This window comes from Telmatherina bonti (assembly GCF_933228915.1).
Source record: "Telmatherina bonti genome assembly, chromosome: 9".
Lineage (NCBI taxonomy): Eukaryota > Metazoa > Chordata > Actinopteri > Atheriniformes > Telmatherinidae > Telmatherina > Telmatherina bonti.
In genome coordinates this window covers 30,719,527-30,744,021 of record NC_136627.1, presented here as the reverse complement: position 1 = coordinate 30,744,021, position 24,495 = coordinate 30,719,527, and the positions used below count along the sequence as shown (strand labels likewise).

Genomic DNA, 24,495 nt, shown 5'->3' with positions numbered 1-24,495 from the left:
ATGGATAATAAATACAAAATAAAAACTATGGCAGTTGCTTCCCTTTGTTGACTCATAATGCTTCTTAAATCCTGAGATTAATCCATACAATGAGAAATGAGGTAACGTTGCAATCGGATTTTCATGCCTGTTTTGATTTAATAATTCAGTAAACGTTGCCAAAAGTCAACTTCCAGGTTTGGGAGCCGTTAGAATTCCATGTTTTTCTGTGGTGAAAATAAAGAAATATTTAGCAGCACAAAGCTCAGAGTAAAAGCTGTCACTGTGCATAATAAAAGGAAACCGAAGTCCTAAAAATTTGACGTATTCTGCAGGTTTTATGGCTGATTATGCAGCAGTTAACTCATAAAGCTAAAACAGTACGTAACGTGCTGCAGTTGATTCCCTCTTTGGTGGTTTGTTTTGTAGGATTACATTTATTTACCCCGACTGAGGGTCACCAACTCTCCACATTTTAAAAGAAACAAGAATTTTTTTGCCTCTTTGCCCTTCTTATCCTCATCACCACACCAGTAAGTAAACTTAAAACAAAGTTAGTTGTAACTGGAAGACAAATCATGCTTCACAGAGAGCGACGCACGTTCCACTCTGCAGTCAGTAATTTAGTTGCACTGTGTTGTCAGATCAGTCGTGCCGACACTGATAACAAGCTGTTTAAGAAGATAGCAGGATGGATGACTGAGGTTAAATGGCTTAGCATTCATTCATACGCTCCTGATGCTTGGAATAGTTCAGCAAGAAAAGGTTGACATGCCCCAGAGATGAAGCCACACTTGGATTGTAGGTAGTTTGATGACTTTCCTCAAAAGTATTGCCTGTGCCCTGGTAGACGTTGCTGGTGGGACAGAATGGACAGCAGAAGGCGCTTCTTGTGTTTGCTATGTCTCGTTCATCCATCATCCTGAGCGCTGGATAGGACAATGGAGATGCAGATGGAGGAGACGACCTGGAAATGAGGCACTGTGACTTTGACTTTGCTCTCTGAATCTACAATGACTGGAGTTGCAGTGCATCTGTTATTGATGGAGAATAGTAAAAAGCTGAGGATATCCTCTTGGAATATCAGAGGTGGGGTTATCATTACAATACTTCATGTCCAAGATTAAAATTCTTGTAGTTTGATTTTTGGAAACGCATCATAAAGTTGAGTAAAATTTAGCATCAATGTATCGATTGAAAAAAGATTCTGACACCAGTAGAAGAAAGTGTCTGGTATAAGAGCTTCCAGAGAGAGTGTCATTGATGGTAGGAGTGTGGGCGGGCAGGGGAGCCTGATCCGGAGGAGGGACGATGGATGGGGGAGGAGCTGGGGGACATACGAGGGCTCAGCTCGCCTGTCTGGAGGCGCCACAGCAGCTCTTCGTTTGTGCGACTCAGCCTCTTCTTCTCGTTGCTTTCCTTTTCCACGTGCACCTGCAGGTTGGCGTTCTCTGCAGAGAGTTGCCTGAAGAAGAAGAAAAAATGAGTAAAAAAAAGTAACGAGACCAAAGTCAGGTCCGTTCTCTTATTGCATAAAACGCCCACTTTATCACAACCACCTACTGTCGGTTAATTCACATGTAATAACAAATTGATCTTTATAAATATATTCTGGATATGTAACATAAGATTTACAACCCGAAAGTAAAATAATTTTCTCTGACATGGGTTTAAACAGAATTAAAACTTTGTAAACGTGGTGAATTTCAACTGACCGGGACACGGCCAGATTCTTGTCTATTCGCTCTTTCAGGTCTTCGTTCTGCTGCTGTAACACCTGCAGTCTCTCTTCCAGGTACACATTCTTTTCAGCCTGCTCAAAAACACAGATGGAGAGGTGCACAACTTTAAATTCTTCAAATGAGGACTGAAAACCACAAACAGGAAATAGATAGGATAAGATATCTAACGGGTTGTTTTATAAAAACAAGGAGACAACATCTCTTTATTTTATGGACATATGGTGTTGAAATAATGCCCACATTAATTTCAGAACTTGTGTGAGTAAAGGGTGTTTTTGCAGTGATTAAAACTAAATTTGTTAATCTAATATTACCTCTGGAAAGCCTGAAACAAGAAACAATGGGCAGAAATTCTAAACTTTGTTCCCTGAAGTCTTTACTTGTGAAATAAAACAGAAATAACTTGCATATATGTACAGTTTATTACCACTTGATACATCAGAGTTATTTGACAGTGAAAAAAAAAAAAAAACATCTGCGGGGACAGAAAATGAGACAATAATCCTCTGTGTATGTAATGTGATACATATGGCATTAAATAGTAAACGAGTAAAAGAAAAATAATTTTATTTTAGTTATGTGATTAAAATGACGTGTTGGAGAATTGGGTGGGGGGTGTTGGCACAGATCCAGTCAGGGCCTCCTCTGCTCTTGGCAGGGTGGATGCACACTTCTCCCTGTGTCAGCTCTACTGGGATCTGTGGGGCTGCTGGATCCCTGGGTCTCAGACCCAGCCTTCTGGTGTTTCAGGGCCTTTTTTCTTCCCTCCTTTCACCTCTGTTCTTTTGTCTCTTTACCCCTTTTTTTTCTACCTTTTCCACCCTCTGTTTTATTTCTTCCCCCTGTCAGCTTTGGCAATATTAGTTTTCCACAAAGCAAAATAATCAAAAACACAAACGTGTATAAGTGTATGTATATGTGTATATATAAGTGGGTGTGTATGTGTGCTTATGTACATGCATATGTATGTAGGTTGTTCTCTTTCTCAGTCTTTCTTTTTCTCTTTCTCTCTCTCTTTTTCTCTCTACGAGGTGTTTTCCTGTTTTCTCTTCTTCTCAATTCTCTTTCTGTCCCTCTTCTTTCTGCTCCGGTCCGGTCCAGCAATGCAAACTTTATAATACAAACAATGATGTAACATAAATAGAAAAATAAAAAAAGAATCCAGAATATCAAGGGGAGCATCATATCTATCATGCTTCCCTTGGCAAAGTATAAAGCAAAATAAAACAAACAAAAAAAAAAAACACAAATGAAAAAAAAGTAATAATAACAGATTTAAAGTTCAAAGAACAGGCAGATATGCAAGATGCCTTCACTGGCAGAGCAAGTCGTCTGGCACAATGTGGTACACACACCATCTGCATGTGATGCCATTAGACACAAGAGTTTTTTGGTTTTTTAAAAGGATATTTCAGGGGATTTTTATCAGTCAGACTTTACTGTTTTTGCCGAACAAATCAAATTCTAAATTTATGAAGGATTAGTTGGGCTGCATGGTGGCATAGTGGTTAGCACTGTGGCCTCACAGCAAGAAGGTTGCTGGGTCAATCCTTGGCTGGGGCAAGGTTTGGGCCTTTCTGTGTGGAGTTTGCATGTTCTCCCTGTGTACGCAGTTCTCTCAGGTACTCCAGCTTCCTCCCACCATCCAAAGACATGCATGTTAGGTTAATTGGTTGCTCTAGATTACCCTTTGGGATGAGTGTGACTGGTTGTTTGTTTCTGTGTGGCCCTGTGATGGACTGGCAAGCTGTCCAGGATGTACCCTGCCTTTTGCCCAAAGACTGCTGGGATAGGCTCCAGCTTATCCGCAACCCTTCGTTGGATTATTCAGTTAGGATAATGAATGAATGAATGAGTTTATCCAAATGAAGGCAGTAAGGTGTCAATGGCAGATGCACTGCACTGCTCCTCTGACACAGTTATGCTGAGGTATTTTGGTGGTATTACCCTTACATTCCTGGTGTCAGCGGGACTTCAGTAATCAGCTCTTGGCACAGCTGAATAACATCATATAAAAGACAAGCATCATCTTTCATCCGATGCTAAACTCAAGTAGAAACTTGAAACCTACTATTTTCTCTAGTTCTGAAATCTTCAGCTCCTGTTGATGAATTTGTTGATTTTTCATCTCCAGAACTTCTTTCAGGCTCTTTAAGTCTTCTTCAATGTGTTTATATGGAGCCAGAGCATCCTAAAAAGGAAAAAGCAGAGCAGTGTTACCTTGGTTCTGTCGTCAGAGCAGACCTGTGTTTCTGATGCACTCACCACTATCTGCTCATCCGTGCTCTTACGAAGAGCTTCCTCAAACCGTTTCGCTCTGTCTCTGAGGCTTCGATTTTGAAATGTAAGCGTGTCCACTTGATCCTGTTAACCGGACGGAAAAGAACTTGTTGAAGTCTACCAAAAGCAATAAAGTTTGGCACAGTTAGGATCTGAAAGCTTTACAGAGAACCTCTAACCTGCAATGCAAGTCGGATCTTTTCAAACTCTTCTTCCAGAGACTTCTTCTGCTGTTCATGGGCCATTTTCAGGTCTAACAACAGAAATAGTATTTTGTCATTTTTTTTCTTGCTCCGCAGAAGAGGAAGGACATCATGTTTTAAAAGAGTGTCTTACTCTTTACAGTCCTGGCATGCTCCTCCTGCAGAGTGGCCAGCGTGTCATTGTGCGCTGTCTCCATCTCCATCAAGGATGCCTCATGGTTCTCAGTCATCTCCTCAATCTTCAACAAACAATTTTAATTCATCATTTCTTCTTATTTAAAAAAAATCCCATCCCTCCCATGTAATTAGGTCCTCGCTTCACATACAACTCGAGGGCAAACCTCGCCATCTTGTATGCAGTAAGACCCAGACGACACGTACCTGCTCTTGCTGTTTGAACCTCAGCTCCTCCATCTCCGCCCGCTGCTCGGCCTGCAGGTTCTCCGTCTCGACCATGTGCCGAGCCTTTAGCCGCTCCTCCAGCGCTCCCAGCTCCCTCTGCTGCTGAGCCCGCAACCCCTGCAACTCCGCCTCAAAACGCTGCTCCAGATCCTTCTTCTCCTGCTGCAGCTGCTCCCAGTGTGCGACGCTAAAAGCTGGAAAACACCGGAGACCAGACTTAGAAGACCAGATTTAGGTTTAGATCATGCACTTCTTACAAAAGGAAGCTCATTAAAAGAAATGTCAAATTTAATTTACTTACTTGTTTTTCTATTCTATTCTATAGTCATTCAGCAGACACTTTTATCCAAAGTGACTTGGGGCAACTTGGGGTTGAGCATCTAGCCCAAGTGTCTTCCCCAAGGACACTTGGACTATGTCAGACTTTCCCTGACTATGTTGATCTCCCAACTTTCTAGTTGAAAGACGACTGCTCTTCCTCCTCGGCTACAGCCATTTTTACTGTGCTGTGTCAAAATTGACTCATCCCTCAGATTATTTAGTAGTAAACTGAGTCAGTTCATGTTCTGTTTAGATGTGACAGATGGATTTAGCTGCTATAATCAGCTGAAGATGTATGTTCTATAGAACAGGCTTTTAATAGGTACTGGTATGCCTTGAACAACCAGAAAACCTAGACTTCCACTAGCGGTGTGGATTCCCAAGACTCACTTTTCTCCTTCATCTCTGCAGCCATACCCTACTTTACATGGAGTATGGTGCGGTGTGAGTCACTCACTGTGTCTCTCTTTTCTGTGGTTCTGTATGTCACACTGTTGCGCACTTACCCACTTCATCCCTGATTCTGGCGAGCTCCAGGGACAACTCCCTCTCCTTCACAATGGCACTCTCACTCTGAAACACAAAAACACACACAAGGCTGATCTTAGCTGATCTGACAGCAAAAATAGATGCAAATGTTTAGTCAGTTAAACTCTAACGGATAACTAATCAGATTAATGAATAAATGTGATTATCATGCAGATCTTTGTGCATCACACTTGTAGCCTTCAAGATAATCAAGGTATGAAGTGTTGAGGCTTCCAGCATTGGAGCACTGTCAATTTAACATTTTTTTTGTTTGTTTTATATGTTTTAAGAAAAAAAGCACAATGAGATATTTTTAAACCACCAATAATAGGATTAGATTAAAAAAGGTTTTAGCATTTTTGATTTCCAAACCAGAAATAACGTGATGATACAATTCTTTCTTTCTTTCTGTCTTTATTCAAACTCTGGGCCCATTTTAAAAAAAGAAACAGACATATAAACATATTTAAAAGAGACATGTTTACCAGTGCTTCCACATAGCAAACTGGTATCTCATGGTACTAAAAGAAGGCTGGGTGAACATTCTTATAATCCCATAACAAGAACCATCAAGACAACATATAAATTTAAACATAAATTGTCTCAAAAGAACATGAAATGTGAGGAGCTGTGCATTACAAAAAGGTTCACGAGCACTATGCCGTCTTGGTTTCCCCAGAAGAATACGTAGACAATCATTATTTGCAACCTGAAGTTTGCGGATGGTCGCATTTTTAAAATGACTCCATAAAGGTGCAGAATAAAAAGGAGTACAAAAAGCTCTAAAAAGACCCACATTAACCTTGTCTGAACACCAGGAAAATTTTCTGGTCGGCAAATTGGCCTGCATGTATAAAATACTTTGCTGTCTATTCATATCAGCGTCGTCCGTTATTTCTGTGATTATGTGACCTAAATATTTGATTGTAGAACAGACAGCAAGTACTTGTCCTGATAGATAAGAGAAACTGCTGTTTGAACCTAACAATTATTCCTGCAGTTGGTTAAAATTTGCTAATGCAAAAAGAAAAATCTACATAAGAATTTTTTTATTATTCACTTTTATGCCTGAATGACAAAAACAATAACAGGTTATCAGTCACTTTCTTGCTTTTATTGTAGTAGAAACAACAACATGAGCATAGTTATGAGTTACACATATACATTTATGCAATGTAATAAATGTAGGAGCAAGGAGCAGCACACACACACACACACAAACTCACAAACACAAACTGGAATATTCTGAAATGTCATTGCCATCTACAGTTTTGCCGTATTATGTATTTTACTAAAGTTAGTAACACCCAAAGGTCTAAAAATAAGTTAAACACATTGTGTGTGTGTGTAAGGCTCAATTTTAGTAGTCAGCATAGCATTTCCACAACTCTGCCCAGTATCCATTGAGTATTTCCTCAGTATACAACTACACCCAAACACCTTTATCACAACTGAAAACACACAGTCAACGTGACTCCTCATCATGATTAGAAGACATGAAGTCTGCCCACACTGTTGCCTGCGGATAAAGCAGACATCGTAAAACACCGGGTGAAAAATTTATGACACACTCAACATAACGTCACAACAGCAATGATGTCACCCGCTAAAAGGGCTTCCTTGGAACATACTGATGTCAAGAGGTAAATGCAATGACCTCAGAGGGATGAAACATGGCCACATCTAATCCCACTCCTCCCAGACCTGCCCAGACGCCGCCCTGTTCACATCTCCAGGGAGTTTTGTGACATAAATTCTGAATTTTCCATATGATATTTAGCCTGGCCACCGCAACTACACTAATTACTTACTTTGTTTCTTTTATTGATTAAAATGCAGATAAACCATTTTCCTAACCGTTCACTTGTCAAAACGATCAGCAGTAGCATCTAGAGGGAAAAAAAGATGATTTGCAACTCATTTAGGGGTTTAATCCAAAATTTGATGAAATTCAATTAAAAAAATTAATTTATTCCCACAAAAAAATCTAATTTAAAAGGTTATAATTACAGTTCACAGCATTTTTTATGATGAGCATTAAAAGGAGAAATAAACTTAAATCCCTGGTATGTTAGGGTACAAGCAGCCACTTATATTTACATGACAATACATCCTTTCAGCGCAGTACTGCACATTATAAAATAAGCTTGACTTTTAATACTGTTGAAACTGCTTATTTTAAAAGAAACAATTTAATGAGTTAATAAATCTCTCTGAAGTCTGCAGTCATGTTATTAGCACAGCTGCAGTGGGACCATAACAACTTCCAATGTGTAGCGCTAATACGTTCAGACCTTTTTGTCCTAAAGACCTCCAGAGTTCAGTAAAGATAAAAGCTGCTGCAACAATGCTTCAAGTTTGAGAAAAATGTTCCTCTCAATTCAGTAAGTTGGTTGACATGTAAGAGAGAGAAAAAAAATAACCATGCCAGTCAGTAAAATGTTATCAGAATAAATCAATTTATATGAAGAAAATATAAAATAGAATATTTTATCTTATTTAGATTATGCATTAGTTGTTCAAATATATATATAAAAAAGAATTTTGCAGGCAAATCATGTAAAATAATGCTGTGTAATATTCTAAACATGGACAGTGGCACAGACAAGCCAGCTTTGACTCAGCAGAATAATCCAGAGCTTTCACTCTCTGCCAGCTCTGTCGCTAGGAAACAAGTGAACATAAGCAGCATATAGACAGAGACAGACCCCCCCCCCCACACACACACAAACCAGAAGACACACACATGCACACAACCACAAGTACATAAAGGAATCCTATGTGCTGAAACAAGCTTACTGCCTGCAGAAGACACTGCCTTTACCGTTTGGTCCCGACAACACAAAGGAAGGAAAGGAAGCCTACAGCAGCAGTGGCCCATACTGGGCTAGCAAATAGCAGCATCCCTTAGCCTGCTGAGGAGGCAGCGGTGACAGACGCGAGTGCAACGAAAAATACAGAAAGAGAGCCAGAGGAGGAGGAGGCAGGAAGGGGAATGAGAGGGGAGGAGAGACGGGAAGACCGAAGCCTCACCTCTTTTTCTCCTGGTTTGTGATCATCATTTATCCCTTCTGGAACAAAAGACGATCGACCACAGCACCACTCTGCCTGCCCTCCCCTCAAACCCCCCTCAACACGCCCCATATTGCATCTATACTCAGGGCAAGGAGCGACACACACACACACACATTAAGACACACACATACTCATACAACCAATGTCTTTGCATGGTTAAAGAGTAAAAAGGATGGAGCAGGAGAAGATGGGGGAGGGATATGATCAATAAGTAGCTGAATATTTGCTCTGTTACTAAGCAAAGGGGAAATTCAGAGCGTGCAAATGCTTCATTCAGACAGTTTATTTCTGCAAACTCTTCCTGAAACAATAACAGCAGCTGCAGCTCCAAATATCAAGTTTCTGATGAAAAAAAAGCTCAAACAGCACATCAAATATACACTTAATATCTTTTAAATGTCCATTCATGCATCCAGAGATTGTTTCTAAGGCATCATCACTGTTGTCACTCGTTACTGATTTACTTGTTTCGTACTGGTTTACAGGCAGAGAATGGTGGAAATGCCTCCTAAGCATAAACAAAAGAGCAACATCATAAAGAAACATCAACCTGGACAATACTGTCAATTTGATCATGCACACATTTAAACCAGGAGATAACAAAAGGCTGTTCAAGCTGCTTTTCACCTAAAAAGTAGTGTCTCACATACAGCTCTTCACCCATAAGACATTTGTAAGTATTCTACCCATGTCTAAACATGTGAAAGCGCTGCCATGCCCAGGCGGGGAGCTCTAATCTCTTTAATCATCTCCCACAGAACTCTTGGGTGGGGCTGAGGACCAAGAGAGGAAAAGAAACAAAAGCTTAACCAAGGTCAGAAAAGCACAACACACGGCTAATTTCTGAACAATGCATAAGCAAAAGCATGTCTGATTAAGACACCAAGGTGATTATTTTACTCCAAATTGTTATAAAGATGCATTCACAACAATGTGATTATTTCAAGCTAACAATCTAAAGATGGAAGCCCACTGGACTAAAAAAATAATAGGCTTGATGCATATCTTTATATTTCAGAATAAATTAGGATTAGGCAGTTTTTCAGGATCAAGAAGTTAATCACTAACAAGAAAATATATCATCTTAAGAATAAGATACTAAGATCATAAATGTATAGATGCCACTCAGTTAATCACCCTGCTTCTGTTGGGGAGATCATTGATAAAATATTGCAAGAAAAATGTGTTTAAATTTCACATTTTCATCTGTTAAAAAAACAAAGTGCCCTTTTTCTTTTATTTGAAGAAGAAAAACTGGGAAGTCCTCAGTATTTTATGCAAAACAGTTCCTGCAGGGTGACTCCTGATAAATGAAAAAAGTCGAAACGCATCTTAAAGCAAGGGACTGGCTTTGTGAACAACGCAATGCTGACAACAGAAGCCAGATGCCACAAGTTTCCTTTGAGCACTGGGATGAAACACGCTTTGTGGTTGCATTTTGAAGCTCAATACAAAATTCTCTTAGTAGTTTGAATGAGAAGTCCTGTTAGATACTGCTGGTCAACAACAACTCCAACAATAATGAAAACTTTACAACTATTTGCATGACAGTTCTAAAATGTTCAAACTCCAAAGAGAATTACTTTGCACAAGGATGAAGACTAAAATATAAAAGTGTTGACCTCCAGAAGCTCATTTATTACTGATGGGTTATACAAGAGATCTTAGACACATGCTGTAACTTTGCTTTAGCATCTAGACGTCTTTAGAAGCAAAGAGAAGACAAAGACTATGCTGAATGTCTCGCTGAAGCTCAGATATATCCTACCTTGATACAAAAGTGCTGAGTAGAGATGCTGAAAACATCCAGGCACAGGGCGGCTTTCTTTAACTCAGCCTGAAGGCTCTGCAGCTGCAGGTCCTGCTGCTCACATCGCGCCTGCAGCTGCTGGATCAGAACTCGGTCCAGCTCCTGCGCCCTCACCATCCGAACAGTACCAGGAGCTGCTGTTGTCGCCCCACACGCTGCAAATATAAAGAGCAAGAGAATAACTTCAACCAAATACATTTTAAATGCTGTCTTATGTAGAGCAGCACAGGACTTTTGGGTCATGCTTTGTGTAGTTCCAAACTATTTGGAAAAAAAAGTCCAATTTCATAAGAATCCATCGACTAAAAAACGGCTCATCGTCTCATCAGCAGAAACTGACAAGCAAGTTTTTGTGGACAAATTCCCTCATTCGCCATGCAAATAGCAGCAGAATCTTTTGTTTACAGCTCAGGAGTGGAAAAACAGCTTCCTATTCTGTTAATCACAATATTACAATAACTATTTATTATACCAGAACTCCATTTGCAGCTCTTGTCCTGTAAGTATGGTCTGTTAAAAGCAGAACTTGCTGACTCATACTATTGTAATCTGAGCCAGCAGGATTGCTGCTCGAAGGAACCATAATAGCATTAGGGCTTTTTCAGCTTGTTGCTATGGCAACACCAGGCTGCCATGGGTAAAAATCTGGTAATGAAGCACAGATAAAGCAGAAAAGCAGCTGATGGGTTGCTTTGCACCACAAACTAATGAACCTTGGATATTTTATGAGATCCACACAGTTCATCTTTACGTGGGTGTGACTCACCAGGGGACTGCGGTTTGGGTGAAATCACTGCATATCTTTTAGGAGAGGATTTTGGTGACAGCAATGCTTCTGTGTTAGTCTCCAACTTTTTCCTAAAGGCTGTGTAGGAAAGAAAAAGTATTAATCAGCATAATAATACTCAAATTTAAAACATAGCAAACACACTTCTTATTTCCTCTGACTAGATATTGCCATGATAATTTATATATATATATATATATATATATATATATATATATATATATATATATATATATGTATATATATATATATATATATATATATATATATATATATATATATATATATATATACATACATACATATATATGTATTTATACATATCTATCTAGCTATCTATATATATATCTATATACATATATATGTATTTATACATATCTATCTAGCTAGCTATATATCTATATCTATATATATATATATATATATATATATATATATATATATATATATATATATATATATATATATATACATACATACATAGATAGATAGATAGATAGATGGATGGATAGATAGATAGATAGATAGATAGATAGATAGATAGATAGATGGATAGATAGATAGATAGATAGATAGATAGATAGATAGATAGATAGATAGATAGATAGATAGATAGATAGATAGATAGACAGATCCATTTATTTATATCAAAGCACAAACTAGATAAAACCAGCATCTCTTGCATTATGTATCATGATATGATGTTCTACATTTGTTGATTACTGCACATGAGAGCGTGCATGTACAACAACAATAATCACTTGCACAAAAAACAAGAACCTACTCTCACACATAAAAGAGCAACATCTTGCTTATAACGTGCTGAATTCTGTCCCATGCAGTACCTTGTGTGGTACAGTGACTACTAGAAGCAGGTGCAGCTGCACTCGTTCACAAAGATTCAGAAGGATGGGGCTGATATATGCAGCATGGCCACCAGATGGCGGTGATACTCCACATGCATAACTAATATGCAAAATGATGTGCATCTACTATGTTTTACTATACTGATGTGATGCAATGTTAAGCAACATTTACAACAGAACAAAGAACAACTGGTTTATTAATTAATTTGGTTTAATTTAAATACAAATCTGAAATTAGATCTTGCACTTTCAAAATTGATTTTACGGTCCTGTCAAACACAGAAGAACTAATTTAATGCATTTTCACTCATCTTAATGAATGACAATGCAGTTGAACAAATGTGTACATTCACAAACAGCAGCACTGCAGGTGATGATGATATTCTTTTATCATCCTCTAAGAGTCAATCACGAAGATAAAGGTGGATAATATCTTGACAAGCTTCCAGTAGAAATGTCAAAATACAAAAGAAAAATAATTTCAATAATAGCAATAACCATTTAACATTCATTTGAAATTGTCATATTTACATCCAGTTAATGAAGGATGTAGACATGAAGGAAGATCTTGCCTCTTTCATTAAAGAATTACTGATATCTAGTGATAAAGAAGACATAGAAATGACTTTGAGAGACAAGCATTGTCATTAATGAATGGTGGCCATTAGTGGATTAAAGTCTTCCAAACATAAACCTGTTTTCATCTGTAGGTGAATGAGGAGGCCTCAGGTGCAGTGATGACTACTATAACTGTGTACATATGGACTGTCTTTTTCTAGGTGTCTTTCATCTAACAAACAAACTGCAGTTGTAAAGCTCAGAGGTTTTCACTTCACACACACAGTTGTTTGTCCATTCAGAGACACCGTCGTAAAAATGGTTGCACAAATATGGAAGTTGCCACGATCGTGGACCCAGAGCAAGTATACATAAATATGTCATTCTAAGATAATAAAAACAACATTTATTTTAGTAAAGTGATTAATTACCGACAAAAACCATTTCCAATGATATATGAATGATTTAGTTACACGCTGCACCTTTAAGTCTGTAGCAAGTCCAGCTTTGAAGCTAGCCTTCAGCTATGTCTGACATCATCAACTTTATTATTGTGTCCTTGTGGAAATCCATCTGAGCTACAGAAACTCGTCCTATCTCTTCTTGTGAAAGCACTTTCTAACTGTATTCCGAATAGTCCGGAGCTAATAAATAATGTTGCCTGACGTGATAGCAGCATGTGAAAGCTGCAGTTTTTCAGTCATGCTAACAGCAGTTCATGTGCTAAACTCCCACCTCCTCCTGACACCCCAGTAGCACTCATTCACACATCCAATCACAGGGATCACATGATCACAAGACAGAGTAACCTTGAACGCTGGTGTGAAAACTACAAAAGACACACACACACGTAACCTAAGCACCATTCCCCTGGGTGTATGATGCATCAGTACCATTTGGGGAGCAGTGCTGTGGCGGCAGAGTGCGGCGCTGCAGACTTGGGGCGTTAGGAGGCTGAGGTCTGCTCTGAGCATGGTAGACTTCGCCGGGAAGCGTGGTGGCTTTAAGTAGAGGTGTGTCATCACTGCCACAGCTAGAATCTGAAGGATGTGAAGGAAGGAAAAATTGGTGGTAACTCAAACTGCAAAATGTTGCGATTTGTATGTATGTATACATATACATACATATATATATATATATATATATATATATATATATATATATATATATATATATATATATATATATATATATATATATATATATATATATATATATATATATACATACATATATTTTAGTTTTTTTTATTTATTTATTTATTTATTTTACTTTATTTTATTTTTTCATTTTAGGTTTTGTCTTAATACATTTTATATGTTTTAAATGGTATTTCCAGTGTTTCCTTTGTGGGAGCTGTCTGCAACTGGGATGGCGGTGGTGAATAGGGTACAGTGCTACTGGTGCCTGCCATTGCGCTGCCCCGGTGCAAACGGCTCCTCGGATGGGGTTTCCACGACTAGTCCGTCTGCACTTAGCTTTCTCATTTAGATGTATCTAAAAAGGGGGGTTGGAGATATCTTTTTATATAATGTGTCTGTCTGTGTGTTTCCTTAATGTCTGATTTTAAACTGTAAAGTGCTTTGAGTAACATATTTTATGTTGGAAAAGCGCTTCATAAATAAAGTTTGATTGATTGATTGATTGACAGGGATGGACATAACGCTACATGAGTTCATCAGCTGCAGTGTGCAGTGAGGTAAACTGGGAGCGATTCAACAGATCTGTTGGGATTTTAAACAACTCATATATTTGTTTGCATCATTTCATGTTTCAGATTATTTCATTCTTCTAATACTGTAATGTTGTCCCAGGCTTATTTAGCGAGGTAAAGATGTTTTGGGTTCCTAACAGTAGCAAAAAAGTCGGCATTGACAATAACAATGTAACACAGTTATTGTTATTATTTCATGTTATGAAATAATAACAATAACTGTGTTACATATTAATACTTACCAGCCTGTTTAACCTAGAAATGTTTTTCCAGTGTGTTAATGTGTTTTGATTTGTCACTTTTTTAATGTGTGTTTGCCTCGAGCGCTGATGAAGAAGAACAGTATTTTTTCCTCCTTCTAGACTTAAAGGTGTGTGATGAATGTGTCAATAAACTAAACTGACAAAATTATGGATTGGTGTGCTCTAGGGGGATAAATTCACTGCTGCTAAAGTAATTTCTTATCAAAAGATGAAAACAGAGCGTTATGTTGACAAAATCAGTCATCTTTAAGGGCTGCAGATATCCGTAATAACTAGTAAACATCTAAATTATTCATCACAGCTTGTTACACCTCTGGCATTTATGCATATGAGAAGCTTTAATACATAAATAACCAGGAGTTAAAGGGGGAAAATCTTTCTTCCAACTACCAGTAAATGGTTCTTACCTACTATGGTTCTTTTTTTTCAGTTTCAAAACATTTCTAGGTAGATTAACCGGTTTTAACCTTTTCTACACCGACTTCTCTGCATGTAGGGTTCCTCTGTCTGTGTGAGAGAAAAGTCACAAACCAAACTGTTCAAATTACTGATCATGAAATATTCAGCTCCTCAGTCAACGGAAGTGCTGATGCATCCTGCACCTATACCGCTGGTAATTTAACACTTTCGGTGAAGGACGGTCTTGTGCCCTCAAATTTAAAGATTAGTTACCAACATTATGTTAAACTATAGGGGAGAATGTGATCCAGCAAGTAGAAGAAGTTCATTTCTTGGGTGTAATTGTGGATACTAAAATATATTGACCAGATAAATAATATATTAAAAAAAATGGGTCAGAGTGTGGAAGTAATAAGATATTGCAAAAAATTCATTCCTCAGTTGCTTAATAAAAGATTAGCTCAATCATTAGCATTTATCTTATTTAGATTATGCATTAGTGGTTTTTTCAAGTACTAATGAAAATAATTTACATAAACTGTAAGTTGCACAGAATAAGGCAGCACAGATTGTTTTGGGTTGTCCATACAGAAGTAATACAATTACAATGCATGAAAATTTGGCACGGTTAACGGTGAAATACAGTTAACATGTAGTTTAATTATTATTTATTCATAATATTATAGTTCCAAAAAGTCCTGAAGTAATTTACAGGATATAGTAATTTTTTACTGATCAACATAGTTATCGTACGAGACAAGTAAACGGGATAAGGTGTGCTCTGCCTTTAGGCAGAACCAGTTTCAGGGAGCAGTGTTTTATCCGGACATGGTTGCATGGAATAGATTGCCAGGATTTCTGTTACTGGAAAATAAGACAAAATGTTCTTAAAAGAAACTTAAACTAATTTTTTAACAATACAGACATGATGATGAAAGAGCTTAGATAATATTGAAGTATGTCTAGTCAGTCTAAAAGAGCTATAGTTTTGTGAACATTTAGGTGTTTTTGTTTTTTTTTTTCTCTCTATTTTTTAGCTTTTGTATTTTATGTTCTGTTTGTGTGTTTATGTGTGATTGTGTGTGTGCATGGTGTATAAAATAGTTTACAGAATTTATAATGTAATATAGAGGAGAGCCCAGGAAAAATAGCTACTGATGTGTCATGTGCTAATAGGGATCTAAATAAATGAAATGAAATGAAAAACATCGTTACAGGGATCAACCTGTGAATAAGACGACTGGAGACATGGATGAAACAAGCTGTTGCAGTCAAATATACAATATGGCGTCACATTCATTCCCTACTATGACCAAAATTGTTACAGACGCAGCTGCAGGATTATAAATTTCGATTTAAAAGAGAATATCAAATAACATTTGGTATCACATTGCCCGAGTCTTTATGTGCTGCCTTCAGCTGACTTTTCTCACTGCAGCAGCCTGAATTCACCTGGGACACTCAGCCCTTCTTTTCTTGCTGAAACAAAGACTGAGCCAATGTGATGATTGGCTGAAGGAGATGGTTGTAGGCTGACTCACGCTGTTAAAGGCTTGTTTCTCGCCTGCATGCATGTGCTGTACAAATCTACCCCCATCCCACATGAAGCGTCCTCTGATTGTCAGCAGGAAACCAGGACAACGACTTGACTCTGCTGGTGGCTTCATAAGTAGTATGAATAATCAGCAATTTCTTGCAAGCATTTTGTTTCTCATTTACACCCCAGCTACTTAATATCGAGTTTATACTGCATGCACAATGTACACATCCTAATCTTATCAATAAATCTATAAATTTCAGCAATGTACGCAGCTTGTTATGGGGACTTGGCCACTCTTCTTTCAGTGGTCCGCAGTTGAGGAAGTACTGACTCTTTCGGGGCGTGGAGCTGAGGCATATTGGGAACATGTAGTAAGGGGGTAACATAGCGGTTTACTCCCCCAATGTTCTGCAGTCTTTGCCTTTAGTAGGTTTAGTGCATACTGGTCTTGCTGGGATCCGGTGCTGGCCTACAGCACCCACTAGTTTCTACAAAATATTTTTATATGGATTTAAATTCATGAATAAAGCCCTCTGGTCTTTGCTATGCGGCTACACACAGCAGGAGAAATCCAATGCATTTGTATAATGACAATAAAATTATTCTAGTTCTGATAAAAGATCTGTTTACTCAATCACAAGTGATTTCCAGATGTGGCTTTGTAACTGGACTAATAAAACACTTGAAATAGAGACAGTCTGGAACTGTGGCTTTCATGACTTTTTTTTTTTTTTTTTTTTTAGAAAATTGAGTAAAATAATGATAATAAAAAAATCCCCTGTAATTACCAGAGTGATTATGTATCAAAGCCTTTCAAAGAAACTGTGTCTGGTGTTCCTTTTTCCTGCTGTACTTTGTCAAGTACAGTCTTTACCCAAAGGGCCACAAAGAAAAACTGCAACAGATTTAAAACTTTCAGTAGAAATAGAAGCAACGCAATCAGGCATTTATTTTGGTAGCTGTGCATAATTATGGTTTTTATAGCTCTTATACACAGAAAAACAGGAACTACAGGAACACAGCTTAATTTCTACCTCATTTTCTTGAGCCATAAACATTCATAGACACTCCCTTAGTTAACAATAAGCATAAAACCCGGCAGTGGATACACCAGCACTGAAAAAAGTGGTGTGTTTATCAAGAAATTGCTGTTGGTCCCCAGAAGACAAACTCAGCTGCAACTGCTGAACAACAAGATATAACAGAGGCTATTAACTGCTGTTCAGAGCAACACAGAAAAGGACAAATTTCAAACACAAACTGCATGCCCCCCAAGCCGGAACCACCAAAAGCAGTACAGCCGTCCTAACACACTCCTGCAGAAATTTGTAGCAACTGCACTACTGCAACACAAAACAAGGGTTCAACACATTTCAGAGCTCCTTGTGTATTTTCAGCCAACTTTGTGAATGGCAGGTTGGACTTATTGATACAGATCTGCATGAGTTGAACAACTACAGCTGACAAGGAATCAGTCGCTAACCAGTTGATTTGGATGGCATTTACTCAACTAATGGGTGGAACCTTGGGTTGAAGTGCTTGTGTTTAATAAATCACTATAAACAGTCAATAAAGTAGAATTAAGCTAAATATATATATATATATATATATATATATATATATATATATATATATATATATATATATATGAAACTGTTTTTCTTTCTTTTTTCCACATTAAAATGTATTTCTTCATATTAAAAAGTTTAATGATGGTTATTTTTCTGTAAACTGCCATGTAAAAGTTCATAATTTCAGCAGTAACATATGGTGGGTTTCAAACAGCTTCAAACCAACTAAAAGATAAAAAAAAATGTCTAAATGGACAGAGCTGAGCTCCACAGATGAACTGCATACGTGAACAGCTGATTAATATTCTTTCTGAGCGTCCTCATAAGCTGCGCGTGAGCATGTGCTCGACATCAACACATCCCTGTTGAATGCGGCTGCACCGGACATGCATCTGACAGTTGCTATCTGAGCCAACAGAGTTTGCCAAAGCGGAAATGCTGCCATGCAAGCTGCCACTCATCTATATGCTGACTGAGCTTCTCCAAAACATTTTACTATCTGGTAGGAATCCATTTAGTCACTGCAGCTCGATATTTGCTGCCAAAAAAGCAGCTTGATGCAGACAGAAAAGACAACTTCTTCTTTTGTTGTCGTGAACACAGCAGTTCAGCACAGAAAATGCAATGTTTTCATTTACAACCTCATTAGTTGTCAACACTAAGTTGTTTTCCCCACTGAGTCAGATATGATGCCCTCTGGTGGCTGAGGGCCCCATTGGGGTTAATAAAGGTTATCTTGATCTCAGCGTATTAAAGATTAGCTGACTGCATTAGCTGCTGTCACATAGACAGGAAACAAAACCTCCTGGTGTGTCGAGTGGATATGATAACATGGACACTCGACTGCTATGAATGCTCTCTTTGCATAATGTTGTCACAAACTGATAGTTTCAGCCTGTCTGCTGTACATTTTCTTCCTCGTGGTTGTTGCCAGGTTGTCATTCATGTCGTTGCTGCACAATATGCAATATGGGCCTGATTGAAAAACATGTTTAAGCACATAAGAAGTTTAAATGGAAATACGAGGTAAAATTTGGTACAGAATCCCAGAAATGCCGTTTAAATTATCTTTCTGATTTGAAAAGCCTGTGGGTGCATTGGTTGTCTGGGGCTGGAGAACTGTAATACAAGGATTTGCAAACAGCTTCTCTGTTCAGAGAGAGATCTGGTGCGCAAACATCTTTCATCAATTTAATAAGATCTTGGTTTATTCAGGGTAATAACAGTTTGTACATTACTTGTGTGCATATTTGGTGGCTTTCAGTGTCGGGTGCTGCTGGTTTGTTGGAGCTGAAAGGGCTTCAGCAGGTTCTGTCTGTCTGTAATCAGGAATTTCCTTCAACATGAACAGCTTTTGTGTTAGGTTGCAATCCTAACTGTAGAATTTGTCATGTTTTTGCCACCCTGATCTCCTGGCGCTCATCATTGGTAACTCGATCCACCTGCTGGCTTCCTAATTGCCTCTGCTACCTCATTCAGTTCACCTGGTTTCCTTTTCTCTCACTGCCTACTTAAGCTCCCTCCAATCCCTCCTTCTCTGCCAGATAATAATCAGACCTATGTCTAGTTTTGTTCCAGCGTTCTACGGATTGAGCCTCAGTTGCCGACCTTCTGCTTTATGCCCCTGGATTACCCTCCTTGCCTTGCCCTCGACGGACACCGCAACTTTTCGGATCTTCTGGTTACCGACCCTGCCTGTCTTTGGATCTCTGAGCCTTGTCTTTGCCTGGACGAGTATTTTGCCATCCTGTTTACCTCCCAGCTGTTGCCTGGTTTCTTCTGCAGACCATTCCCCCGGACTGATCTTCTGTTCATACTCCTCCACCAATAAACTGGTCATTTGTCCAGAACTCCCTGTGTGTGGCTGTATTAAGGATCCTCAGGGTAACTCATTACAGAATTTGCCAGGAAAAAAACATTTGTGATATTTTTAAATGAAAATAATATCTGAAAAATTGAAATATTGGTTTAAGCTAATAAATGGCAGGAGTTTCACTGCTGCTCCGGCTTCCTCCCACCATCCAAAGACATGCATGATAGGTTAATTGGTCACTCTAAATTGCCCCTAGGAGTGAGTGTGAGCATGAGTGTGGTTGTTCGTCTCTCTGTGTGGCCCTGCGATGGACTGGCGAGCTGTCCAGGGTGTACCCTGCCTGTCGCCCAAAGCCAGCTGGGATAGGCTCCAGCTTCCCCGCGACCCTGAATTGGAATAAGCGGTTCGGAAAATGAATGAATGAATGAATGAATGAGTTTCACTGCTCCTCAGAGCATGTTCGAGTCACCACTATCAAGATCATAAACTTATCCTGTGCTAGAGGATATAAGAATGATGATGCTTGTCTCAGTAATAACTTTTCTGCAGAATAAAACATATAGTCAAATGTTATCTTTGCGTCTCAAACACTGGATTACCAACAAATATTTCAGGAAGGTAAAAGAGGCAGCATTGAACTGAGATCTACATAAGAATCTCCAGTATGCAGGCTGAGGAGCGTGACCTTAGTGTAACACTGCCTCATGTATGAAATGGTCTGATCCCCTTTAAGCTGAAGCACAAGCAGACAGAGAAACCTTCATTCACAGGAAATGAACAAAGACAACGGCACTCACGCTGAGAGGGTCGGCAGGGATCGCTGTGGCTGCTCTCATTTGACTGGTTGCTGGACACTGATGAAACACTTGAGCTGCGGACAAAACCCAAAGCAACCAGTCTGGCAGCTGGAAGGGTGGAGAAGCCTGGAGGACGGAGACCCGACTGGCCTGATTTAAGCAGGAAGCTTTTGGGGGTTGTTTCTGGACCCGACCTCCTCTGCTCTCCCACACCTTGGTTGAAAAATATAAAAACAGTAGCAAAGAAAACGTCATATTTTACCTCTTTGTGTAAGAACTTTGACTTAATGACAACTGTATGTGGCAGGGGGTTAAATGTTGAAAGCTGATAGAAATGTGCTGTGCAAGTTGGGAGGATATGTAAGATTTACTGCTCTAAAAATGCTTTGCACTTCAAAGACTTTAGGTTAGGCCGTCAGCCAAACCTAACCCTGAACATGACTGGCAGAAAAATCAGGCAAATTATTCAGCAAGCCTAAGAAGCTTGATAAATAAATGACTTCACTGCAGGGATGTGCAAAGAATTATGAAGCACGTGAGGGGGATTAGAAATGTTTTAACCCTTAAAATGTCCCCAAGAGCTGCTGCTTAGATTGCCAGCAATTTCTCCCAAACAGCAGTGTGTATTTCTGTTAGTTAAATTGTGATCGATAGCTTAACCTTCAGGTTTTTCAGGCATTTATATCCCATCCAGGAGGTTATAACCCAGCAGCAAAATGTGTTTATTTATGGACTATATGATAAATTTAATGATCCATGGTAACTGAATTATTTATTATATTTTCATATTAAAAATAATTGCTATTGCTCCTATGTTGCTTAGCACCGTTTTTATGGAATGGTGATGAAGCCATGTTCAATTTTCATAAATTAGATAGCTTAAATTTATGGCAATGTCCAATCAGGAGCAGAAAAAGATCAGTGACAGGGACAATGTGTATGTTTCTGAAAAGAACGAAAACAATGGTTATTCATAGAACGGAATAAATCACAGAAGATGTTTTTTGACGCCCAATGGTGGCCAAAATGGGCAAAATTGGAGTTGGTTTTGTGAGGATAGTGGGTAAATAGTAACACAAATAAATGTAAAACTGTAGAAAAATTGACAAGAGGAAAAGTGTAAATATGTAAATCATTTCTGTTGTGTTTGTTTTAAAGTCAGTGTTGTCTCTGGTGTGATGTGAAGAAGAGAGAAGCCATGGTGACTGTTGTCATCTGTGTGTGATTTCAATAAGTGCTATTAGTAATAAAATGCTTACCGGTAGTTTTGTTTTTTGATCGGCCTTTATGGTGCTATTTCTATTCAGACAATGGTTTTATATAACTTTACCACTCATTATCTGACAGCTAAGGCAGTAATGAAACAGATGTTTGTTAATTGTTGTTTTATATAAACAAAATCCCACAAAAAAGCAATCAAATTGTTTCTTTATTATTTTTTCACCATGGCAACAGATGACCAGCTCACCTGTGGCATCCAGGTGGCTTGCTGTGGACACCCTGGCTGGCTGAGCGGACTGACACGAGGTTGGAGCCGACTTCTGGCCCATCTGCAGAGCCCTGGTCTTGGCTGCAGGCTGCCTTGTGACTGCCCCTAGCCCCAGCTGAGGCCTCAGGGTTCGGGGGGAGCGATAAACACTTCCCTCTTCCTGGGAAGCATGCTGATAAGGGATAGTATGAAAACAACCAGTTATTGTCAAATTTGCTTGGGATCAGTATCAATTAAGAGTTTAATTCTCACCTCTTGGATACGTTTCCTGGACATCTCATCATGGAAGCTCATTGACCTCCCTGCCAACCTTTGGGGGACGGTGTTGATTGGTGGTTTCACTGCGGTTACAGCGGCCCCTTGAGGATAATATCCTGCCTTTTGCATCTCCTGACGATATTTGTCGAACAGCAGGTTGGAGGAACAGAGCACTGGTGTGGATTTCGATTGAGGAACAGCCTTTGAATCTTTGTGAGCTGGTGGACGGGTGTAAGAGGATAACCTCGGTGGGTGTGTGGAGACTTCCTGCTGGACATCAATGTCTTGTTTCGCTAGCGTATTCTTACGAACATAAGTGATGATTTTTGGTCGGACGTTTTTGGGCTTCTGTGGGGGCGAAAGTCTCCTGGGCTCGATCTCTTTCTGTTGAGGTGTAACAGGTTTGGGAATGCCACTGCACAAACTGGTCTTAACAGGAGGTTTGAAAGCTTGACTTGCGCCTCTATGAAAGGTGTCACCGCGCTCCAGGCTCAGTGCTCTTGTACTCTGGACTTTGGCTGGAGAGCCAGTTGGTTGTCTCTTGGGAGAACAGGAGGTAGTTCGTGGGGATGTAGGTGTTGCGGGTCGACCAGGGCTTCCCCAGGGCTTCCTCCTCTCCAGACTTGAGGAGCTGGAAGTGACTGTGTTTTCGAAGGAGCCTTGTTTTTTTAAGGTGTTATCAAAAGAGTGCTGCTTCTTTAAAGTATTGTTAAATGAAGGCTGCCTTTTGATACTCTTGTCAAAAGAGTTTTGTTTCTTCGGTGTGTTATCAAATGAGCCTTCTTTCTTTACGGCTTTGCATTCGATCAATGACTGAGTCCCCTTTGTGCCTGCTTTGGCTGGTCTGATCAAATCATGACTTTCATCAGCCTGTGTGCTTTTATCCATTTTAATGTTGCTTTCTTCAAGGAACTTTGTTGCAGAGGATAAAGCTTCATGCTCGGTATAATCGCAATCTCCCTCCGAAATGGTATTACCAGCTTCATTTCTTAGGTTATTGTTCTTTTTGTGCTCGTCACTGACATCCTTGCATAAAACTCCATTGTTCAGCGGTTCCTGTGATACAACATCCTCTGAGCGATGTGTTGAATTCAAATTCACATCCAAATCTGTCTGGTGTATTGTGCTTTTTCCAGAAATAAAGGAGGTATGACTGGGTGTTTGAGAGGCCTGGCCCCTTTCAGAGACGGTGCTGCAAGCTTGAGAGGCCAGAGTCAGGTCCTCTGAGATGGCTGAGGCGACGTTCCACGAGTCCGTCATCTGCGTAGCAGCGGTAATGCTTGAAATGGTGGACAGACAGGTCACAAAGACATCCGTTTCAGAGCTCACCTCTGTTCTGGAAACCTCTCTACTGTCAGAGACACGAGAGGCAGCTGATTCCTGCTCAGTAGCAACAGGCAGAACTGGCTTCCCTTGTTCCTGGTGCTTATCATCTGCTGCCTGCTCTGCTGTGGCTTTCCTGCATACTGAGGGTTGTTCTTGAAGCTCTTTCCGCTCTGCAAGTCCAACGAAGTCCTCCCCCTCCTCAACCAGATAAGCCTCCAGCTCTTGACACTCTAGCATCTCAAACTCAGCCAGCTCAGGGTCGTCACACTGAGAGTCTGTCCCCCAGATTACGACTTTGTCCTGCTCAGCCGTCTCAGACATCAGTGCCAGCAGAGAGCGGGTATCACCAGTTCTCCCGCCATCCTCTGTCTGAATGTCATTGGCATTTGCATCACCAGCAGCCCGTATGTCATCCTGCTGGTTGTTATTCCTTAACTCCCCACTGTCAAAGGGCTCTTCTCGCTCACACATTGCTGAAACAGATCAGAGTTTATGGAACCCTCAAGAGGCTTTTAAAAGTCACTCCTCCATGTTATCAGTTATGAAAAAAGTGTGTGTACCCATTAGAGAATCTTTGTGGCACAACAGGGGCCCATTTTTATGTTTCTCAAATATGCCAGGAATCAGAAGCTCAGATTTCATGGCTAATTTGGGGGATGGATCTTCATGAGGTCTGGTGTTGTTGGCCTGTTAAAAGAAACAAACAAGAGAGAAGAATGAAAACAACCAAAAAAACAATAAAAACTCAGTAAGATTAACTATTTTATTCCCTTA

General features: G+C 39.5%; 1 protein-coding gene across 1 annotated transcript; it reads right to left on the bottom strand.

Annotated features, from left to right (window-relative positions):
* Positions 1 to 1,236: 1,236 nt before the first annotated feature.
* Positions 1,237 to 24,192, bottom strand: mtus2b (microtubule associated tumor suppressor candidate 2b; the record flags this gene model as incomplete). Its single annotated transcript, XM_079246046.1, has 14 exons — positions 1,237 to 1,444; positions 1,695 to 1,792; positions 3,793 to 3,912; positions 3,987 to 4,085; positions 4,181 to 4,254; positions 4,338 to 4,443; positions 4,586 to 4,800; positions 5,434 to 5,500; positions 10,299 to 10,495; positions 11,107 to 11,205; positions 13,445 to 13,591; positions 20,649 to 20,861; positions 22,117 to 22,309; positions 22,390 to 24,192. The coding sequence occupies 14 exons, from the start codon at positions 24,190 to 24,192 to the stop codon at positions 1,237 to 1,239; spliced, it is 3,639 nt and encodes a 1,212-aa protein (XP_079102172.1).
* Between the last annotated feature and the right edge of the window lie 303 nt (positions 24,193 to 24,495).